The following is a 22935-nucleotide window of genomic DNA, read 5'->3' on the forward strand; positions in this document are numbered from 1 at the left end:
CAGAGAGAGAGAGAGAGTAGTAGAAAGGACAAGAATTGAAATATTAAATGTAGCTTGATGAACTAAAGAATGTTAATCCTCCTATGATTGCAGTAAAATTTAGTTTAAAGAATTGGTGAACTGATGTTTAGAGCAAAATTAAATACAAATGAGACATGAGGTTCAAGTGGACCCCTGATGATTGCAGAAATGGGTCATATGCACTTAAACCATTAAGATGTGTGCTTTAAAACCGCTAGAATTCTCTCAATTACTTGCAATATACCAGCAATTGTTCAAATGATTCAGTAAGATTATGCAATTCTTTTAAGTTTAAGAAATCTGAATGATAGGATTCTGGTGTTCAAATTACACCACCTATATTTAAATCATTCTCCATTCGTCTTCCAAAAAAAACCTGTCTACCTACTCACATCTAAAATGATGAGTCGTGTTACCGAAAAAAAATTTAAGGATGGCCCTTCAATATCTATATCTGTCCTATAAAATATAAATATACATGTATCTCTATTTAGAAAAAGAAAATATACAATGTTATATACCATCCGAATGAACTTGATGAGTAGTTTGACAAAAAAGAATCCATTCTGGTATTTTTTTTCAACTTTGTCACTTTCGAATTTCCTTTAAAAATGGTCAAAAGAGTTTTTATCAAACAATCACTAAAATAAGGGGGGGGGGGGTGAAGGCATTTCAATCGCCACCGCCAACATCCCCCCTCCAAAAACCAGTTGGATTTCACTTATCAATACATTTAATTTTATTTTCAAAAATACATTCATGTAAATTGTATAGTGCTAAATAGGACTAGCTGATTACCACAATGTATTTAATATCGAAAACGTTATATACAATCATCTACTAGTAGTATGTCAATTTTGCGTCAACAACTTAAAACAGGACAAACTTCTGTTGGCTAAGATTTAGGTGTTTTTGGCTTCGGTGTTTTCGCGCCATTCGGAGGCACTGAAAGTCTTGGTACACCCGGGCCATCTCTAGCGGACTGAATATTGTAGTTATGTCGGACTTTCATCTCGTTTGCGTAAGAGTCTGCATTATCAGCTAAATGATGCTGGACTTTCTCATACACGGGGTGATTTTGTATTTCCTCCAAGTTTGTTGCCTTGACGAATTTGGGTGTCGGTCCAATAGGAAGTTCTAGTAACTTGGGAGTACTTGAGAGGGTAGATGCTACTATTGTATGGTCCTTGATAATGTCACATATCTTAAGCACACTTGTAAATCCGCATGGAGTGGCGGGGGGCCTCCCATGCATTAGGCTCAGTATAACATCCTTCGACAATCCAGCTTCCATCATACTGTGTATAGAATAAACATAGCCACACTTTTCCGCATTAAGCCGTTTGGACGTTGTTTTCCGTGACTCAATAAGATAGAAAAACCCGGTGGATTCGAAAGGGAGAAGGAATTCCGTTTCATCATTGTCGGAACACTTCAAGCATCGCATTAGAATTTTAACTGTCTTCTTTTTATCAATATATCTTACAAAGTCTTCGTGTATATTCAGTACATTGTAAACACCAGGGTTAATTGAAAGTTTTTCATACAATCCATCTGGATTACTTTTGCTGCCTTTCTGGATGTTCAAGAACCCGGATACAGGTTTACAACACAGGAATCTGATAGGCATGATTCGAGCAACGTTGGCGACAGTTGTCATTGGTTTATCCAGGTCGTCAATAAGACGGAACCATCCTGTCAAAGAGGACTCAACTGTAGCAGTCAGTGTTTTATATTGGTGCATAATACGAAACATTTTTTTGTGCTAAGCCATATTTGCGTTTTACGTAAAAGAAATAGAGGTGTACAATAGAGAAGAATCATTTTTAAAGAAAAAAAGGCAGTCAAAATACGAAAAAAAGGATAACACTGACGTAATATAAACCTTACCAGGATATTTTTCTGGGATAACTACCACTGGGCCATCCTCTCGACAGACGGCACCTGTCAATACGTCAACGGAAGTGACGTTTTTGCCGTAGATTTTTCGACCTTTCACTTCCTTGTACAGGAGAAGAGGCTTGTGGATATCTCGTGCTGAACTGCTACCAGAAGATAAGACGTTGTCTGTACTTAACCTCACCACTACCGGAAGTCTATCCTCTTTTAATATCTCATGTAATGTTTTTGGCTGCTTTTCCCAAACAAATTTGGGATCATCCTCCCCGTTCATTAGATCTCTATCAGCTCCCGCCATGTTTTTCGTATGTAGTTATGGATCCTACATAAAGTTATACATTTAATTACGTTGTTATTCAAATATGCTCGCTTCTCATGGATATGAATAAATATTTAAAAGTAAAGCGCATTGAATTTTAATGAATGCTGTTCAATGTAGTAAATAATCAAACTATAGAAGGCTTTTTATTTCTTTGATGCACTGTTGATTCTTGTCAATTCAAAGAGTTGTTTGCGGAATATACCTGTATACTATTACCTAGCCGTCCAGCAAATCGTCATTGGAGCATTTTGGACCACTTAATGGAGGAAATACTCAAATTATCGATAGTGTTTATCACAAAGACATATAAGACGTGTTCAGATACGTGTTTAAAAAAGAGATGGAAAAATCTGTCAACTTGGTTTTTCTCTTCTAAATAATACATTTAGGTGCAAATGTCATTTGTCGACTTACTTGGGCCAATATCCACTGCCCAAACCCCTGACCTTCGGATGCATTCTGCATGAATAATCTCCTTTGTTTGCATGACATCAAGATTCGATTGATTATTTCACGCATTGTCTATAAATAATTTAAATTAAATTTTGATGCCTTTTGAAATACTCATGACACCTTACGTGAAAAGTATAAAAGAGGTCGGCAATAGGAAATGTACGTACTATTCAATTTAGACATCCGAGAAACATTCTTATCATTCAGCAAATTCCTCAAGGTGCAGAAAGGCCATTAAAAAAATGAAATTCTGAAATGAAGTACACAAATAGATCATTCTAATCACTCCTGCTTTTTGCAAATGCAGGCTTACCTTTACTGTTTTTGTCATATTCAGTTGCAACTTATTTCCGTTTCGCCATTTTATTACCTAACCTATGGTCATGGTGGGGTTTAAAGGTATTGTAAAAAGGACCTAATACCCTATCGTTTGTGACTGTTTAATGTTTTGTGTCACTACAGTAAAAAAAGAAACGAGAGCTATTCAATTAAGGATGCGTCACTCAGTTAAAAATCTTGTACACTGTGTCGAGTTATTCCGCATGCCGCTGCCTATTAGATTTTCTTTGTCGTCGTATTCGTTCTAGCATTTCAGAGCAATTTGACAAGCTTCTTTAAAGATCTTTAACATTTATTTTCTTTTTTATCAAAAATATGCCACTTTTTTCATTTTCCTTTCTTTTGATTTTATTTCTTCTTTTTTAGCGACTTTGGTAATGTGTTGGAGTACACTTCAACAAAAAAGTAACAATATAAACTTGAAATACGAACGTTTAATTTAATTGCCCTTTTGTATCCTCCGCTTAAAAGCGTGTCCGTCCGCACTTCCGTATTACTTGGGAGTACCCATCTCTTATCCGCAACTCCTCCTATAGATACCACTGAATAATTTTTGAGACTTTTTTCACAGAATCTTTAATGCATAGTTCCATTGTGCACCTACTATAGTATTTTTTGTTTCGATCGGACAGATATTTGGGCTTCACATAGCAAAAGAAAAAGCACATAGCCATATATTCAAATGGGAATGGGGATATCATTTCATGAGCCCAGTACTCACATTACTTCTTGCTTAAAGAGACATATTATGCGTCAAAATCATGTATTTCTTTTATGATATTAACGATCGACCCCCCCCCCAAAAAAAAAAAAAACTACAGGCACACATCTGTGAACAGGGCATAAAATACGGATCCTCGGAAATTCCAGAGATGGTATCAGGTGCCTAGGACCTAGGGAGAGTAAGCATCCTCTGTCGGCCGGTTACACCCACCGTGAGCCCTATGTATTGATCAGGTAGACGGAATAATCTGTAGTCAAATTTAGTATAAAAAGAAAGGCCTAACAATTGGCATGAAATAATTATGTCGATCAAAACACGATCATTCAAATGACAGGTTATTTGCTATCAAGGTCATTATAACGACCATAGAATTTACGAAATGCTGGCTTTAAACGAAGTTGTTGAAATCCCTGTAACATCGACATATTTGTCAGTATCCTGTCTCGGTTTAAAAATTGATCGTATTCAGAGATGCTCTTTAGTATCGAATAAGTTCGTAGTCATAAACACCGTATGCAGGTGATAGTGGAATAAGGAAAGTTGACGATGGAAAAGCTGAAGTCATCTCGTTCGTCATACAATTTAGGTGTTAGTTGGCTTATCGTCTATAGTAAGTAAAACATCCGAATATGAAACAGATGTTGCAGACTCTGTGGTGTCTTTTATTGCGAGTTCACTGAAATATTGTAGAGGTATTTTTTTTCTCGTTGAATTAATCTACTCTATGTAAGCGGTCACAATTTTTTTTACGCAAAAATTGAATAGAACTTGTGATTCTGCGAAAATAAAAGTACGTTTACAGTTTATCAGTTATATGATATCATTCAGAGGTAACAGTATTCTTTAACAATTTTTTAAACCAACCGTTTCTCGATGAATCAAAAATCATGTAAATTGAGCGCAGTCAACATTTTGTTTTGGAGTATCACCCATCATTATACAGTTATTGACTGGATATGAGGGCAACATACTGTATGATTTGTTGGACCTGAAGGTGAAAATGTTGCCCGAAGCCGCAGGCCAAGGACAATGTTTTCACCTTCATGTCCAACAAATCATATGTTGCCCGAACCCCAGTCTATAACTGTTTTGTTATACCCTTCACCTAAGATAGATTGTGTGTTTATTGTTGTTTAACGTCCCTCTCGAGAATTTTTCACTCATATTGACACGCCACCACTTGCCGGTGGAGAGCTTAAAATTTTGACCTATACTCGGCATCTAGGGCCATTAAACAGTGAGGAATCTTTTTCGTGCTGCGACACGGGACCTGGGTTTATACGGTCTCATCTGAAGGGCCGGTCTCCACGTCCCACAGTGGGATTCGAACCCGCGACGTAAGGATCAACTCCTTACTCCGCGACTCTAGAGCAAATGCTCTAACCAATGCGCTACGCGGACGACTCACCTAAGATAGAACACTAAAATAACAAGCTAATTCAGAGAATTTGTGTCCCCCGTTTAGAGAAAAAAGAAGACCATGCGCAGTTCTAGGGGATGGGGGATTTCCGTGTCGCCGATATTGAACGATGACTAATTACCTGTGACGTAGCAGTGACGTTGCGGTCTAACAATTCTTATGTTGGACTGACAGACCGGTCAACAATGAAATTATTAGACCGATGAAAAAAACATTTACTTTAATAGATATATAGAAAGATATTTATAAGGGTATAACAACAAGTAATGTTGACAGTTGCTACGTTCTATCACGCTGGAGGGTGTGGTTTTAACCTCATGGACGCTTCCATATCCCACATGTGTATTTCTTGTGACAAACCTTTCTTATATAACCATTATTTTGACTTCGTAAACTTGACCTTGGAGTTTGACCTACTTTTTAATAAATCAAACCTTGACCATAACTTTTGAACATGCAGTTGTTGCTAGGGTTTTCATATTTCACATGTGTATTCCTTGTAACAAGTCCTTTCTTTTGGTATCATTATTTTTGACGTCATGAGCTTGCTTAGAGTTTGGTTAACTTTTGAAAATCAGCTCAAAGTGGCTATGATACGGGGTCATCAGTGTTTTACAAAAACATCTTGTTTTCTAAGAAATAGACAGAAAATGCATTCGTCAAAAAAAATTTGATCGATTGATAGATAGAAAGGTAGAGAACAGTGTTATAACAGGACTATGGTCTCAATATCTAGATTTTCTCAAATATTGAAGTATTCTCATTGTGTAGTTTTCTAAAATTCGAAATAATTCAATACAACGCTTGGGGAAATTTTTCCGACATGAAAAATTTCAAAATACATGGACAAATATTGTAAACTTTAAATAATTGTAATATTTGTGGATATTTCAGATTTTATTTTTATTTTTTTATTTTTCGATGTAAAACTACATTTAAGCAATATGTTGTCGCAATTTCCATATACTGCATGTTGAGGTTCACTACATTATATATGCATTGTTAAAACTCAGCAAGCAAAGGTTCAAAGCGTTTACCTAAATATGAATGGATATGTTTTAGGACCTCAACCTGTCTATGTCTTACATTCTAGATAATTCGCAAAATCTCAATGGATTTAGTTTTTATGTGACCCCTGCCTTTTATAAGAAAACAAAATAAACAGAGTGAAATGAGACGTTAATCAACTAAATTGTTTTGAAATTTCCGACATTTTGTACGATTTATATTCTGTATTGTTTTTGTACTTTGTTTCAAAGTATCGTATGTACATGTATGCCGTGTGTCTAAAAGTGTGTAACAGGAGAAGAAAGAAATGTGACGGACCAGACCGGAATTCGAACCCTGGCCCCCTCAATCTCTAGTCATGTGCTCTATCAACTGAGCTATCTGGCCACCGGCGATATAACCGTCTGACCGCCACATGTACAGGCCTTCAAATGCGTTCCTAGGCGCCGGCGATTCAACTCATTTAAACTTTATCTCATTCAAATAAATTGTCGTCATATATGCACACGAATATTTGATCTTAAGGAAGCTGTAAACACTGCTCACTATAGAGTGTTGATTCTACTGTAGTTTTATTTAGCTAGAGTGATCTGCCCTTTGGGGTAAAATGGAATTTACTGAAATATACAGTAAATAACACAATATGAAAAAGATTTAGGTATTCTTAACAGTATATTAGAAAAAGTAATTGAAAATATAATTACTTTGAAAAAGTAATTTAAAAGCATCAAAATTAGTGCAATCTTTAAAAATCTTCTCCTTTACTCCTGAACATCAAGAAGTCAAACTATTGACATGATTGTAATAAGCATTGAGTCCTCTACCAAAATTGTGAAATACATGGTCCCAGGGTCAGGGGTTCTGCTCCTGGGTATTAAGCAAACAAACTAAATGCATAGTTATGATGAGCAAGGGTGCCATCTCTAAAATTGTGAATTTCATCACCCCCTGGGTCAGGGGTTCTAATTTTAGGGCGGGGTCCTGTTGATTATATATTGAAAATGCATTAATTCTTTAAAGATCTTCTCCTCTGTTCCTGGGTATTAAGCAAACAAACCAAATGCATAGTTATGGTGAGCAAGGAGGCCTCTTTGAAAACTGTGAATTTCTTTGCCGCTGGATCAGGGATTCTTGTGTAATTGTGTCGAATAATTATAATAAAAATGCATTAATTCTTTGAAAATCTTCTCCTCTATCTCTGAGTATTAAGCAAATAAACTAAATGCAATAATATAAATGTATATGTATAAATATAAATAAATGTGCCTGTTCTCTACTCCTATGTATCTAGGAGGCAAACAGATTTCAAAATTGTAATAATTGAACTAAATGAGTTACTCCTTTTTGCTAAATTGTATTAATCAAGAAATCCTTGTATATAATTTAATTAACAGATTATTTGAGTGAATGAGAATACAAGAAAGAATGTTATATATGTTGTTTGTGTAGCCACTAGGCAGAATACTGAATCGCATGTATTCTCTGCCACTAATATGTAAGAGTTTAATTTCATAGAAACTAAATAAAAATAAATATTTGGTTTAAATGAGCAAAGCATGCTCAAAGTCGGATTATTGCCTGTAAAGCATTATAAGAGATTGACATAAAGATTATCTACGTAGCAAAACAGCCACTTACGCCGAGTATGTGTAAATATTGTGGTATCCTGATTGTCAGTTGATGAATTATTGTCAAGTAAAGTCATGGAGATCATAGTTTAGTTGGTATAAGTGCGCATAAGGGTGCTTTATACTTTATCATAGTGACCAAGTGATCACAGATAGTCAGGGTGACTAGGAGACATGTAGTTTGTGACAAGTGGTGAGTGCTAGTAACATGTATTACCAAGTTGCTTGTATACCCAAGAGGAAAGTGTTTGTACCAAGTGTTACAAAGTGGCAAGCAGCTAAGTTGTTTGTGTAGCCAACAGGCAGAATACTGAATCGCATGTATTCTCTGCCACTAACATGTAAGAGTTTAATTTTATGCATGTTGAAGAAATATAAGAAAACAATATAAATGATTAAGTGAATGACTATCGATAGTTATTGGGAGTGTAGGGACAATACTATATTGATGTATACAAATTGTACTGGTATGTCAAACCAAGGACTTTATTGTCATAATCGTATTATACAGATGATAATAGCGACAGTCTAAAATGACAGAAATAAAAGGATATGACAAATGTACATGCATATGTATATTTATCACGGGAGAGTTCTTGGGGACAAGAGTGAATTCTTCCATAAAACTTTTTGTTTGTATAGTGGACTTGGATGGGAACCATTATATCTTAGACCAAAAAACACTTAAACTTTATTTCATCAAAAGTCCATCATACAATGCTGAAAGAAATGTACTTGTAAATTAAATGACATTTGTGTTGTGTTTGAAGTCGACACTCGGTTGAGAGAAAATTCTTACCAAACAGTGAAATGTTTCATATGTTTATCAATTTATCAAATCTAATAAGAGATTATAAAGTAAGCATACTTATAATGTATTACTGGAGTATAAGCTATATTACAATGCATTTTTCATTATTCATAATAAGGCTGGAACAGTAAGTAAATAATATTAGGGGATTATCATCATTTTACAGATTTATAAATGTACTTGAATGTAAATATTGATCATTGAGCACAAATACTTTATTATTATGTATTTTCAATTTTTATGGAATTAATTCAATAAAATAAGTCAAAGATAAACTATATGTAGACTTTCTTACAATGAGCAAGTATACTCAGATACATCGCACTTCATCAGCACCTATAAAAACAAAAGGTATCAAAAACTATCCTTTCAAAATATATCAACTTCTATCAATACACTTCACATCTATCCCATATAATACACAACAATTTCTGTCAATACACATCAAAAGCCAGCCATTCAATACACATCTGTCCATGCAATACATATCAACATTTATCCATACAATACACATCAACATTTATCATCCATTTAATGCACATCAACATATATCCTTTGCAATACATATCAACATCTATCTATGCAATACACATCAACATTTATCCATAGAATTAGCTGCAGATCTGTAGCTCTCTGGTCTGAGAAAAATTAGTATGGACGACCAAAGAGTTGCAGTTCAACCCATTGAAAAAGGGGTGTGTTTTTTTAGCGCACAAAAAAAAAAAAAAAAAAAAACAAAACAAAACAAAACAAAACAAAAAAAAAACACGCTGTTTCTCGATTTATTTCTCCGTATATTTAAACTACCATCTCCAAATATTACTAACCCTGTGTTCTTCATATATTCCTTATTATACTTTACCACAACGAAATGTTCCTTATAACCGTTGTTAATTGCCTTCCTGGACCTGAAATACTTTGTCTATTTATACTGCCGTTATTGATAGCAAGATAATTCGGTCCAGTGCGCTTCCTGCAGATGTCAATACAAGAGTAGTTGATAGAGGTCTAAGCAATTCTTTGAAATCGAACTTTTGTGCAGTTGAAGTAAGAATTTGGAGAAATAAATCCCAAACCGAGTGCAACTGTTTATGTGCAATAAATATACAGTTTTCTCTATGGATGGCACTGTAGCTCTCCGGTCTATATATATATATTTTTTTTTTTTTTTGGGGGGGGGGGGGGTTAAGACTACAGTTCTGCAGCTAAAAGACAAAAGACAAACAAAAACCCCAAGACACAAACAAATAGTAAGTAATTTCATTTCATTTAAGATCGTTTCAATCGTGAAAAGTGCGATGTTTAACGTTCAAATTATGTATACTTAATTAGTACATTGCATAAGCTGAGATTCGTTGCAATTTTAGATATACCTATAGTTTAATTAAATCAGACATTGTAAACCTTTTTAACAAGACAACAAGTAGTGGGTAAAAAAATAGAATGTTTGCATTTTTCTGCAATTCATTGTGTAGCCTTATGGTTCTAAACAAGTGTAATATTACATGCATTTCCCGTAAAAATGTAATAGCACTTATGTCGGCATAGATTTTCTCAACATTTCAGTGGCAGCTTAAAGCCATTAGACAACCCTCTAACCATTGTCTGAAATCTTTACCAAAGAAGATGAACATGACGAGCGAAAAGCATATAGTGTGACAAACATGAAGGTGAAAAATTAAATCTCAATTATATCAACATTTTCCTTGATATTTCATCTAATATTAAAATATACTTTATGTAAAATCTCTACAATTTGCAAAAATCACACAAAGATTGAAATTATTTGCATATGAAATATTGTACACACACTAAAGAGGGCAAAAAGCGTCATTTTCTCATACTATAACACTATTTTTCGATATGAGTGGGTCTTCGCTCCATTTTTTTGAAAGTTAATCCTCGAAGTTTGCATAAAAATATACATTTTTTGGTTTCCTAAAATATGGAGCAAAGACCCACTATACCTTCAAAATACACTTTTATGACACAACATTCGCATCTTTCCGAGAAATACTTGAAGTCCATTAAGTCAAGGGTCATATCACAAACATGATTTAAATGCCACTATTTATCAGATCTTGCGTAGTCTAGTGGTTAGCGTGCTAGTCTCGAAAGAAAATGATAATCAGGATTTTTATTGTTAGGGTTCGAACCCCCATGAATATCACATTATTTTTTTAATAAAAGAATAAATTTTCCGAGAAAATTTTCCTCAGAAAAGTTTTGTTTATCATAATTTCATACATTTCAATAATGAAAACTTTACTCTGAATACTGAATTCACAAACTGAACATGATTTTTATATATTTGAAGCTATAGGCTTTCTGCACGCTATGTTCGCCCATCTCCATTGAAGATCAACAAACACTTACTTAAGGGCGGAGACATTTGTGCTGTTATTTTTTTACTTATCAGATCTAAAACAATAGAGATAAATAATGTGGAATAGGTTTGTCAAAATCGGATAGCCATGCTGTCGACAATTGCGTCCTTGACGAAGAGTACTTTGGAATTTGTCACTGTGCAAGTTAATGACGCATACTGTTATATATGACAAATAATTATAAACAATATAAACGCCATTAGTCATTTCTTTATCTACTTTACGACTTTCATGTTCAAGGATGTATATTTGTAGAGCTCTTCAGGACCGTAACTTTACACATAATCTTCACTTTGAAATGGTTTTATTACAATTATAATGATACATTTATCCATTTTGTCAATAATGAGTATTACTTATGCAACCAGAGACACGAGTACCCGAATCAAATGACAAAGTATCATTTTCTGAATCCCTTTTTTAAGCGTTTAGTAAGTTTATTAAATTTCGTAGAATACATAACAACTTATGTATAGAAATGTCTGTAACAAAGTTCCCCATCAAAGACCGTCATGCTTTACACTGAGCTGTTCCACATAGGCAGTTTTCCTCGTTTATCATAATGTAGCAAGTGCACAAACAATAAAAGAGTTTGTATTTAAAGGGAAAAGTGCTAAAATGAACACTTCATCACTTTCAATCTTCTTGCAAGCTTTTACTGTAATAAGAGGAAATAATAAAGTGGGATTCCTACTCACGTATAATTGCTGGTGCATTTGTGAGAATTGGGTTTATTTATTTATATATATACTGTCACATGCACCGTTACTAAACACATGTGTGCATCACGCACTAATGACAGCAAACTACATAGGGAAATATTTTGTTTAAAAAATGAATTTTATTACTTTGTGAAGTTGTGGTTATATCGGGTTTGATTAGATTCCTCCAAACTAGTCAGTGTGTGTGTTGTATTGTGACACGCCAGTGACACAGTGCAACATTATGAACTTTGTGGCCTCGAGAGGAGGACATGGGAACAAGCGGGGACTGAAGCATAATTAATCTTTATTGTATTGGATATCACAAGGAATTTGAATATCCGTAATAAATATCGAAGATAATGTGATAAACGGATTATTACTTAGAAATTTTCAGCTAATGCAGATGTTGTTCTTAAAGAGGAAGTTCGCTGGCAACATTAAAAAGGAGGAAATAAACTGCGCGCTGATTCGCATGAAATGTTATATCAAATATAAAGGACAAGTTTCCTGAGCGACGGAGTCGGGGAAATATTTAGAAAGATAAAAAATTTTTGTTTAGGAGAGAAAATATTCCCTTGTAAGGATTTTTAATAAACAATGGAATTAGAGCATTCCTTCGAGGGTTTAAAATTTGAACCTGGAACTTCTTCTCTGTCGGATATAAAGAGAAATTTTCCTTTGCCTGTGGTGGTCGTTTGTGATGCCTCAAAAAGCCCCGTCCCTGTGGATAGAACCAGATTTAACTTTGATCTGAGACAGCCTTTACTTTTGTACAGAAGTAGAAACATTAAGAAAATCAGCGCTAGAAGTGTTTACATAGACCCCTCGTCACGAGCCTTTCACGATGTAGGCGAACAGCTTCTTATACCCGAGGATTATAGAGGTAATAAGAAAATAAAGCAAGAGGTTTGTTTTAAAAAAAATATTTTAACAGCATATTTTCAAACAATTATATAAAAAGTTTATTATTTATGTACATATGATTTATAGGAATAAAACTTTTGAATGTTTCTATTAAAAATCTTGCCCTGGGGTGCAAAAGAGATCGTAAAAACGACCACCATAAATGGAATTGAAACACTTGCAATCGATAACATCGGTAGTTATACCGCAAACCACTTTGAAACTATTTGGCTAATTGGTGTATGAAAAGTAAAATTTCAGAAACTAAGAGCTATCGATATGTATCATTATGTAGGATAACATATAATGCTTAAATATAAATGTACTGAAATTTGAAAATTACTAAGTGATAATGTTGGGGTATTTTTTTTCATGTTTATCTTTACAACTCTGATATGCTTCCTTAATCGACGTCATATGAGCTATCTGTGTCTCGTGTCACTTTATACTGTATGCACTATGCAGATGCTCTTGTAATGAGCATCAAAATGGGGGGGGAAATGATAAGAGGATCCTCTAAAACCCCCATAGGAGGAATTACGTAGAGATTTACCATATTAGTTCTATATTTTTAAACAAAAAGAGCAGTATATATTTGTATTGAAAAAAATAATTCATTACGGTCAAGTTTTAAAGTAATTTGTCTTCAGAATTATATCATGGAATGCATTAAACAGTGTTACGTTAAATATTATATTCTACCGTATAGAATTATATCATGGAATAAATTAAACTATGTAACATAAAATATTATATTCTACTGTATTGACACCTTATCTACTAAGAACAGATTCGTCAATTTTTCCGCAGGGTATGCTCACAACAAAAACTCTTTTCATTTAATTTTTTAATATCTAATCTTTAATTATTTTTATACAGGGTACTTTTCCTTGTTAAAGAAGAACTACAATAACGGTCCCGTGGACGACTTTGTTCCTCACTATCAAGAGGTTTCAGAAGTAGCGGGAACTAATACCGAGTCTTTCCTCATTGGAGGGGAGCGTCGCGTGCAGGCCTTGCAAATTGTGCGCCGGGAAAATGGGAGCATTATCCACCAACAGCGCACTCTGTTTCCAGGTGATGTTTTGCGAAAAGGAAAGATTTATATTGGCGAAAAAAGGAGAAAAAGTAAGATCTTCCGAAAAACAAAAGTCGTGGCGGAAAAGTACTTGTTGTGTACGGATGATGCAGATCGAGAAATTCTTCTTCCATTCGACCAGAAAGGACTGTTTTACACTTTAACGACTACAACTGGGGATGCAAATCGTCCGGTGATGCAGATGAGTGAAATTGTTGATAAGAAGTGCTTCCCATGTATTGTCCGTCTTGTTTATGGTCGTATTCCTAACACACCATGTTCTTTCACCGGGACGCTTCGTCTGGAGCGAGCAGATCTGGAGCAATCAGTTGTAGCCGCAACGTTAGCTAACACCAGAAATATTCTTCTAGAAATCCCTACTTCATGTGATCTACAATTCAATGTAGCTATTTCCAACGATGATCTAATTCGCATGCCGTCGTATCACCAAGCTTTGGAATTGTGCAACGAGAAAGGGTCGATTTATATGAGAAATATCAAAGTCTGTTACACAATATCCAGTGACTCTCACAATGAGCCACCACTTGATTTGCCCCTACTCGAGGATCCTGCAGTCGAACCAGAACCAGTAGCACGCCGTAGAAAGCTCTCTAAGCAACTTTCCACTGGAACCGACACCTCAGATGATTATAGCCATGGTTCCGCAAATCGATCATCCGACTATGTTGAAATGCGATCCGTCAAAAGTGGTTCGATCACAGAAGAGAGCTGTGATGAAGATCTCAATAGATTCTCACTATTCTCGAAAGAAATCAACCACAATGATGTCAGTCCTACTCCTTGTGCTTGCACCAATCAGTTTTCGAACCCATCCTATATAGAAGGTGCTAATGAGCCACAACCAGAACAACCAGTTCTTCAAATTTTCTTAGGGAACAAATGTTTATCTGTTGAGATGAAAGCTGACGATAGTTCAAATGAGTCACTTGAGGAACCACCTGAAAGAATTCAAAAATCAAATCAAGAACAAGCACCCAAACCTTGCTTGGGTTCTGGTGGTTCGTATGACAGCGGAATACAAATGGAACCAGACAGACAAGGTGGAAGGCGTCCCTCTACTAAAGTTTTCTCGGAAGCAGCACATCAATATGAGGATAATGTAACATATGACGTACCCCGCTTGCCCTCCAGACGAGACAGTGCTCCACCTGGATGCAGCACACTAGCTTCCTCTGAAAAAAGTTCAGAGAACGCAAAAGAGGCATTTAATCGCCGTCCCTCTACATGGATGAACTCAACAAGTCCTCGCCGCCCACCTCCCCCATTGCCGCCCACGAAAGAAGTAATCATTGACCAGTCGTCACTAATAGTCGCAATAGAAGAATATGTATCTGAGGAAGAAACGTTAGATCCTGTTTATCAAAATATTGCAGGTTCTCATACAAGTATGGAGAACTTATTCAGGCATAGGGAAGGCAGCCCGCGACTGACACCTGCAAGTTCTCGGTGTTCTTCGACAAGAGATTCAGGTCATCTCTCTGATGACTGCATTCCTGGGCGATCAAGCCATAACTTTGACCGGGGTCGACTATCGCCAAGCATTTTTCAGACTTCTCCAATTGGCGACATTCCTGATCTTCCTCGAAGTCGAAGAAATTCTGATAGTCCAATTGCAGACGATAGTCCGAATTCGAGTTTGCCGATCCCTTCCCTTCCAATTTCAGAAGAATCGTCCAAAAAATGCAAATGTGACAGTCATGATCTTTTAAGTAACAATTCAAAGACAGTCCTTGAAGAAAAAATGTTGAATGATTCTAAGGAAGAAAACAACAATCTAAAGAAGTCACTAGACGCTGACTTGGATAAAAAACGAGATACGCAGATACACATTGAAAACTTGGCTGAAATATTAACATTAACAGAGACTAATGACCCTGATGCGTTTTCTAAAACATCGTCGCATGATAATTTTACTTCTAAAAATACAAATATAGAACAGTATTCGGATACAAGTGAATCTAACACAAAAGAGAGACACTGTTCTGTTTCGTCATCGCAAAGCCTCGACATTTCAGACGATAATTGTGAGGATTCTGAAGAAAGTACTTCTACACCACTAATTAACGAACAAAATATCCACAGACTCCGAGGACCCAAAATCAGCATTAACAAGAAAAAATCCAGACAGTCAAAAGATATTTCTAAAATGACAGTACAGGAGCTAGCAGTAGAATTTCGGCATGTTGGCATAAAGCAGCAAACAATAGACCTGATTATCAGCGAGGACTTAGATGGACTCACTTTGTTAGAAAAGTATCGGGCGCATGATTCCGTCCGGGACTTTTTGCCAAGTGTAGGGCTAATTGACCTACAGAAAATCTCCTTATTTATTCAAGGATGTAAATATTGAAGAAAAAAAAAATCTCTTGAAGAAAATTTATACCCAAACAAAATCTTATGTACATAAATTATGCAGAATAGATAATAAAATATATAATACAAAAATGAAGAGTTAAAAACTTCCTTAAGATTGCACAATTCAGATGACCTAGGGCTTATAAGTGATATTGCTCAAACATTCAAGGCATGGACAACCTAGCACCATGTATATGAATGCATGTTAGTACCAAGATATCAATTTCACTGTCAGAGTGATATCTCATTATATGCAGGGATATATATTTAGTACATGTACCAGTATATATTCCTGCTGTCTGTATGTGTTTCATACATCTTTTCTATTAAAATCAATCCTTTTTCCATGACAAAGTTTCCTTAGATGGGTGTACTGACCAACAAAAAAGTCTGCTAAGTATGGATAAAACATTTATTTCAAAGCTCAAAAGAACTTAATTACACGGAGTTGTACAAAATGCTAGTCTGCTTCAAAATAATGAATAAACACTCAACAAATAAAAGGAAATGAAATTAAAATAAAAACCTTCATCACAACTCAGTAATTTCCTAGAAAAACTTGTAATTCTGGAAATTGTTCCTAATACTAGTCAAAGATTTACTGTCAGGTTATGGGAAAGAATAAATGCCAGATATTCGAAAATTTTCGGACATTTGTACTCCCATAGGAGTGAAAACGGAGTTGTGCCAGATCTTTCTAAACAAAAGAAGTGTTCAAATCAGGTTTTCCCTTAAGAAAACACATTTTACAAAACTGTGAAATACTTATCTCTTTAATTAAGTTTTTTTTGCCTCAAAAATAGATCCTTTAAAAAGCATGTTACATTGAAGATACATATATATGAACTTGCTATATAAAGTAAAAATAAATTGTATATCATTTTATGGTAAAAGTATATTTGAAAAAAAAAATCACATCAATACAAATTCATAACATATCTACAAACACGTTAAACAATCAAATATGGTGGGTGTAATAATAAATTCATATAAAGCAATCCATTTTGATTAAAGCAGCATTTGGAATTCATATCTATATTAAGTACTTCTAAGCATTGCAAAGTTTAAAGTTTCCACAAATGTGTGTATAAACATTCCTCTTTTAAAGAGGAAATAATGCCAAGAAACAAAATTCCATTGTTCAAATCTAGTGAACTCGTTATAAAACAAGGAAGTATTACTTATTAAAAATGTATCAAACAAGTCTGATGATAATGACAATGTACACAATTAGATACTTTGTTTTATAAATACATGTATATTAAATAACAAAAGCGTAGTAAATAATACGATATACCACATAGAAAAAGTCACAACTACTTGTATATAGAAACATATAATGCAAGTCAGATCTGTAAAATTAAGTACAAGAACACATTTCTATCACAAAAATAAATAAATATTGCTGATAATTCTCTCTGTATATAAGTTTGTCCAAGGTCAGATGTAGATCCATATCAAGGAAGAACATCAAAAAATTACCGTTTAATTATTCACTGGAACCTTTTAATCGTAATTGTTTTTAGGGATTCAGCATACCAAAATCGTATTGAGATTCTATACCTATATTGTTCTTTTTCATAAATACAAATGATACCCCGTACTGTCCTGTTTGTAAATACAAAGCTACAGATAAGATAAAAGTCCACCTTTAACTGTTTTCCATTTAATATTCTGACAATGGCTAGTCCATCTTTAACTGTTTTCCATTTAATATTCTGACAATGGCTAGCTAGAATTAACACTAATCCTGAGCAGCCTTGGATGTCAGAGCTTGCAGAGCAGATGTTTCGGAGGGCGTGGTTGGTAACTGGGTCAGCTGAACGTTTTCTTCAGTTGAGCCATCGGCCGAGTCTGTAAACAGATATGTTTATAGATAAAACATTTCAGGTAAAGATATATTACTACATGTATAAAATATTTTTAAATCTCATTTTGAATGTTTTGGCCTACAAATGTCCTTCTCTGAGAGACGTTCCTATTTTGATGCTTCTCTTATGAAATTATTGAATTTTCTGTTCTCCAAGTCCTTTGAGAAAATGGTAAATAACAGTCGTCTTTTAAGACTAAATTATTTCTCTTCAACTTGCATGTAAAAAGAAACGAATCTTTTTTTCATTTAATCCCATTTTCCAAAGATGGAAATTATTTTAGCATATGACGACCAAATGAACTCACCGATTTCTACAACAGTTTTATGAGATGGTGCATACAGAGACAGCAGTCCACACACATAGACGTTCCACATACCATACACCCCTGTACAAAGTAAAATAGCACTTGTTTATTGAAAATTGCAACAATAAATGTGTATGTATATATTTAAACCAAACTTTAATGTATCATTAAGTAAATCCTTCTAAAGCTAACACGAATGCAGCACATGTTGTATTCCAAAATCAATAGAACATAATGTAAGATTCATCCTATAAATTATTTTGTTCATTGAGAAATAAAACTCAAACCTACAACTTTTATAAAAGCCAAAAGCTTGAAATGGAAAATCTCATTGTAAGGCCCCCTCCCCCCTTTTTTTTACTGTAAGTTAATATAGTATACACAATACATGTACATGTAATTAATCTTTCCTAGCTTTGCCATCAAAATATTTGAAATCTAATGAAATATTGTCACTAGCAAGCATACAATGAAAAACAAGTGCTTCGTTATTGGAAATAACCACAAGATTCACAATTCAATGTGATAAGCTAAGCTATTACAATGCTACCATATAAAAGTATTGATAAGTGACTTGCCTGTGAAAAATGCACTGGTATATTCCATACTCAGTTCATGATCTCCCCATCTCCACTCCCCCTCATTCAGTTGGGAGATGATGAAAAAGATGACAGTGAAGGCAGCACAAACCAGAGTTGCCAGCATTAGGAAGCGAAATCGGTAAATAATTCCCTATAAAGATAAAATTTGATTTGCTCATTTTTTTTATTTGCTACATTTACATACAAATATGTTTTTTTAAAATTCATAATACATGTACATGTAATGCATTTCATTACCCAAGACAGGAAATTTGCATTAAGTAAAAAGGGATGTCAAAAATCATTCCTTTACTCAACAGTCTAAAGTCAAGTGATATTGGATTTCAAATTTTCACTGTTTAACTTTTGGAACATAAAACAAATACATGTAGCTCCAAATGTACAAGAAAAAAAATGAGTCCCCATTTTTTTCCTAACAAATGGATATGTACTTGTAGATAAAAAAACTCTTTGTTGTGGTCATAAAATCAAGTTCCATTATTCTAACAATTTCATTTAACATTTTATGTCACTTGCTCTCACCAAGTAGAATTTACGGCGTAGCTGACTCATGCTTGGCAATGAGGCCTTCTTTGCACTGATATTCTTCATCACACAGAAAATCATGTAACACAGAAACAGAAAGTAGCATCCTGCTGCAATTCCTGCCAAGATGATGAAGGCAAGCTACAGAACATTTAGGAAAAACAAGAAAAATGTCCAGTTATTCTAAGTCACTTTTGTTTTTTCACAACTACAATTAAATGCTTGTAAATAAAACTTTCTCGACCTGTTACTTTACATACATAAGAAATATGAACTATGTGTACATAAACATGCCTTTGACTTTTCTTAATTCCTTCAATGAATTAATTAAAATAAACTGTCCATACAGCCTTTCAAGACAACATACTGTCAGTAACATATCCTCACCCGTGACCCCCCCTCCCCAAATGTGTAAATTTCTTTTGTTTTCTAGCCTATACAGTCTATATTTCTTGTATATAAAGGATACAGCTAATTTGGTCCCAGCACTGGTCACCCATATGCTGAAAAATGGATTCTTCAGCTGGATTCCCCTAGAAAAAAAAAGATAAAAATTTTACCAACAATATCACATACCTAATTAAACAGCAAAAATATAACTTTACTATCTACGTGTACTTTAGCATATAAGTATATTCATCAATTCATTATGCATTATTATATCTCTATTGATTGCTCACTAAACAAGAGTAAATTGATATATTTTTCTGATTCCCTTAAAATCACTGTAAAAAAAATTGATTCCTTGCGAAAAGGTGCATCAGTTTGATGAACTTATTCGAAATACCTCGCAATTCTTTAAAAAGTTCCAAATAAAATCATGAATATTCATAATGCTGCCCAGTTAAAGTTACATATAAGGAGTCAGGGCTTATAAGCATAATATTGCTTGCAGATTCATGTATTCTATTGACCATCTATTCAAATGCAATGCCTTTCTTTTGACTTCATTCCTTTACCTACATTCTGGGTAACCGATATTTCCATTGCACAACTTATAATTGCACCGCATATAAAACAGAGTGAGGTATCTGGTCTAATTTTTATATTGGTTTGGTACAATAAAACAGTTAAAGGGTATCATTGAGGGAGTCAGCAAGATTCCAGTTCCCCTCAAGCAAGCCTACACATGTATTTCCCTTGGCTTTGCCTCAGGAAATAGGCTTTCTCTTGGGGAACTGGAATCTTGCTCCCTCAATGATATACTTAAACTGTATAATAAATAACACAAAACCTCTCTAAATGTAGAGGTTCTATAAGAGTCTATTCATTTAAATACACTTTGACCCAATCATTTCCAATCTGTTAATACCTTTCACACATGTCAAAGACAAAGAGACAGATCGATCCAAAGATAATGGCCGACAGATGTTTCCAATATAAGCTCAGCCGATTTCTCTCTGTCTGGTCCTGGAAGACAAGTATGTATTTCTAAAAATCAATTCCAACTATTTAATAGATTTCCTGATGAATAAATTTACATACATGTACTAATCAATCAATTACATGTTAAGTACATGTATAATACTGATAAACTGGTCACTAGAAACTTAACACATAATTGATATGATGTATGCTTTAATGTAAAAATAAATGGAAAGTATGCTGCATGCAAAAGAAAGTTGCATTTAACTTCTATATCATCTGATATCAGCCAGTCAATCATAAAATATACTGGTCCACATAAAACTAATAACAAGAGGCCCATGGGCCACAATGCTCACCTGAGTAACTTTGTCCCTGCTGTTCTTCACCAGACTTTCCCCCTTGTAATACCTATTAAGGCCACATCCTACCCCCAAGGGTCATGATTTGAACAATTTAGAATCAACACCACCTTCCACATAAGTTTCAGCTTTTCTGGCCCAGCGGTTCTTGAGGTGGAGAATTTTAAAGATTTTTTCCTATATTTCAATGTAAAACTAAGATTCCCCAATGTGGCCCAACCCTACCCCCTGGGATCATGATTTGAACAATTTAGAATCTAGACTACCCCAGGATGCATCCACATAAGTTTCAGCTTTTCTGACCCACTGGTTCTTGAAAAAAAAATTTTTAAAGATTTTTTTTCTATATATTTCAATCTAAAATTAGGATTCTCTATTGTGGCCACACCCTATCCCCAGGGGTCATGAATTGAACAAATTAGAATCTACACTATCCCAGGATGCTTCCACATAAGTTTCAGCTTTTCTGGCCCAGTGGTTCTTGAGAAGAATATTTTAAAAGATTTTTTTTTCTATATTTATAATGTGAAACTTGAATTACCTATCTTGGCCATACTATACATCCAGGGGTCATGATTTGAAAAACTTAGAATCTACACTACCCCAGGATGCTTCCACATAAGTTTCAACTTTTCTGGCCCAATGGTTCTTGAGAAGAAGATTTTTTAAGATTTTTCCTGTATATTTCAATACAAGAGGCCCATGGGCCACATCGCTCACCTGAGCACATTGGCTAGGCAAAAGCACAAATCAGTTCAGAATTGAAAAGATTACCGGGGGGGGGGGGGGGGGGGGGGGCATGAATTCTAAACAACCTGATGATGCTTCCATGTCAATATAACAAATGGCTTTGTTGTACTTGAGATTTAAAAAAAAAAATTCCCATATATTCCTTTGTAAAAATTTGATCCCCCATTGTGGCTCCTCCCTATCCCAGGGGTCATCATTTGAACAAACTTGAATCTACACTACCTGAGGATGCTTCCATATCAATATGACTAAACATAGCTTTTCTGTTCTTGAGAAGAAATGTTTTTTCTATATGTTTTTCTGTAAAACTTTTGATCCCCCATTGGGCCCCACCCTACTCTGGGGTCATCATTTGAACAAAATTGAATAAAAATGACTAATCATGGTTTGCAGTTCTTCAGAAGAAGATATTTTCCTATATATTTCTATTTAAGACTTTGATCCTCCATTGTGGCCCCACCCTACACACGGGGGTCATGATTTGAACAAAATAGAATCTACACTACCTGAGGATGCTTCCAAATAAATATGATCAATCAGGGCTTTGCTGTTCCTGAGAAGAAGATTTTTTAAAATTTTCCTATACATTTCTATGTAAAACTTTGATCATCCATTGTGGCCCCACCCTACCCCCGGGGGTCATGATTTTAATAAATTTGAATCTACACTACCTGAGGATGCTTCCATATAAATATGACAAATCTGGGCTTTGCTGTTCTTGAGAAGAAGATTTTTCCTATATATTTCTTTGTAAAACTTTGATCATCCATTGCGGCTCTACCCTACCCCTGGGGATCATGGTTTGAACAACCTTGAATCTACACTACCTGAGGATGCTTCTATATAAATATGACTCATAATGGCTTTGCTGTTCTTGAGAAGAAGATTTTAAAAGATTTTTCCTATATATTTCTATGTAAAACTTTAATCCTCCATAGTGGCCCCACCCTACCCCCCGGGAGTCAAGATTTGAACAAACGTGAATCTACACTACCTGAGGATCTTCCATATAAATATGACTCATCATGGCTTTGCTGTTCTTGAGAAGAAGATTTTTGGAGATTTTTCCTATATATTTCT

At 34.8% G+C, this 22935-nt stretch overlaps 3 protein-coding genes across 3 annotated transcripts in view; 1 reads left to right on the top strand and 2 right to left on the bottom strand.

The window, feature by feature from the left end:
* Window positions 1-867: 867 nt before the first annotated feature.
* On the bottom strand, window positions 868-2255 carry LOC133176986 (uncharacterized). The gene is made up of 2 exons (XM_061312059.1): window positions 1912-2255; window positions 868-1716 (listed from the first exon to the last, which is right to left on the bottom strand). Exons 1-2 carry the CDS (start codon window positions 2216-2218, stop codon window positions 917-919), a joined length of 1107 nt encoding a protein of 368 aa, XP_061168043.1. The 5' UTR covers window positions 2219-2255; the 3' UTR covers window positions 868-916.
* A 9623-nt stretch (window positions 2256-11878) lies between these two features.
* On the top strand, window positions 11879-16125 carry LOC133177019 (uncharacterized). The gene is made up of 2 exons (XM_061312099.1): window positions 11879-12599; window positions 13499-16125. Exons 1-2 carry the CDS (start codon window positions 12314-12316, stop codon window positions 16066-16068), a joined length of 2856 nt encoding a protein of 951 aa, XP_061168083.1. The 5' UTR covers window positions 11879-12313; the 3' UTR covers window positions 16069-16125.
* A 342-nt stretch (window positions 16126-16467) lies between these two features.
* Window positions 16468-22935, bottom strand: part of LOC133177021 (protein wntless homolog) — a 19118-nt gene continuing 12650 nt past the window's right edge. Inside the window, exons 8-13 of the mRNA XM_061312101.1 lie at window positions 20691-20788; window positions 19848-19911; window positions 19376-19519; window positions 18830-18983; window positions 18252-18332; window positions 16468-17927 (exon numbers count right to left, since the gene is read on the bottom strand). Of these exons, the coding sequence (XP_061168085.1) occupies window positions 17818-17927; window positions 18252-18332; window positions 18830-18983; window positions 19376-19519; window positions 19848-19911; window positions 20691-20788 (651 nt within the window). The 3' untranslated portion in view covers window positions 16468-17817. The remainder of the gene's footprint in view (window positions 17928-18251; window positions 18333-18829; window positions 18984-19375; window positions 19520-19847; window positions 19912-20690; window positions 20789-22935) is intronic.

Source organism: Saccostrea echinata, unplaced genomic scaffold (genome assembly GCF_033153115.1).
Source record: "Saccostrea echinata isolate AGI-Se365-2 ecotype Australia unplaced genomic scaffold, CSIRO_AGI_Sech_v1 ptg000086l, whole genome shotgun sequence".
Lineage (NCBI taxonomy): Eukaryota > Metazoa > Mollusca > Bivalvia > Ostreida > Ostreidae > Saccostrea > Saccostrea echinata.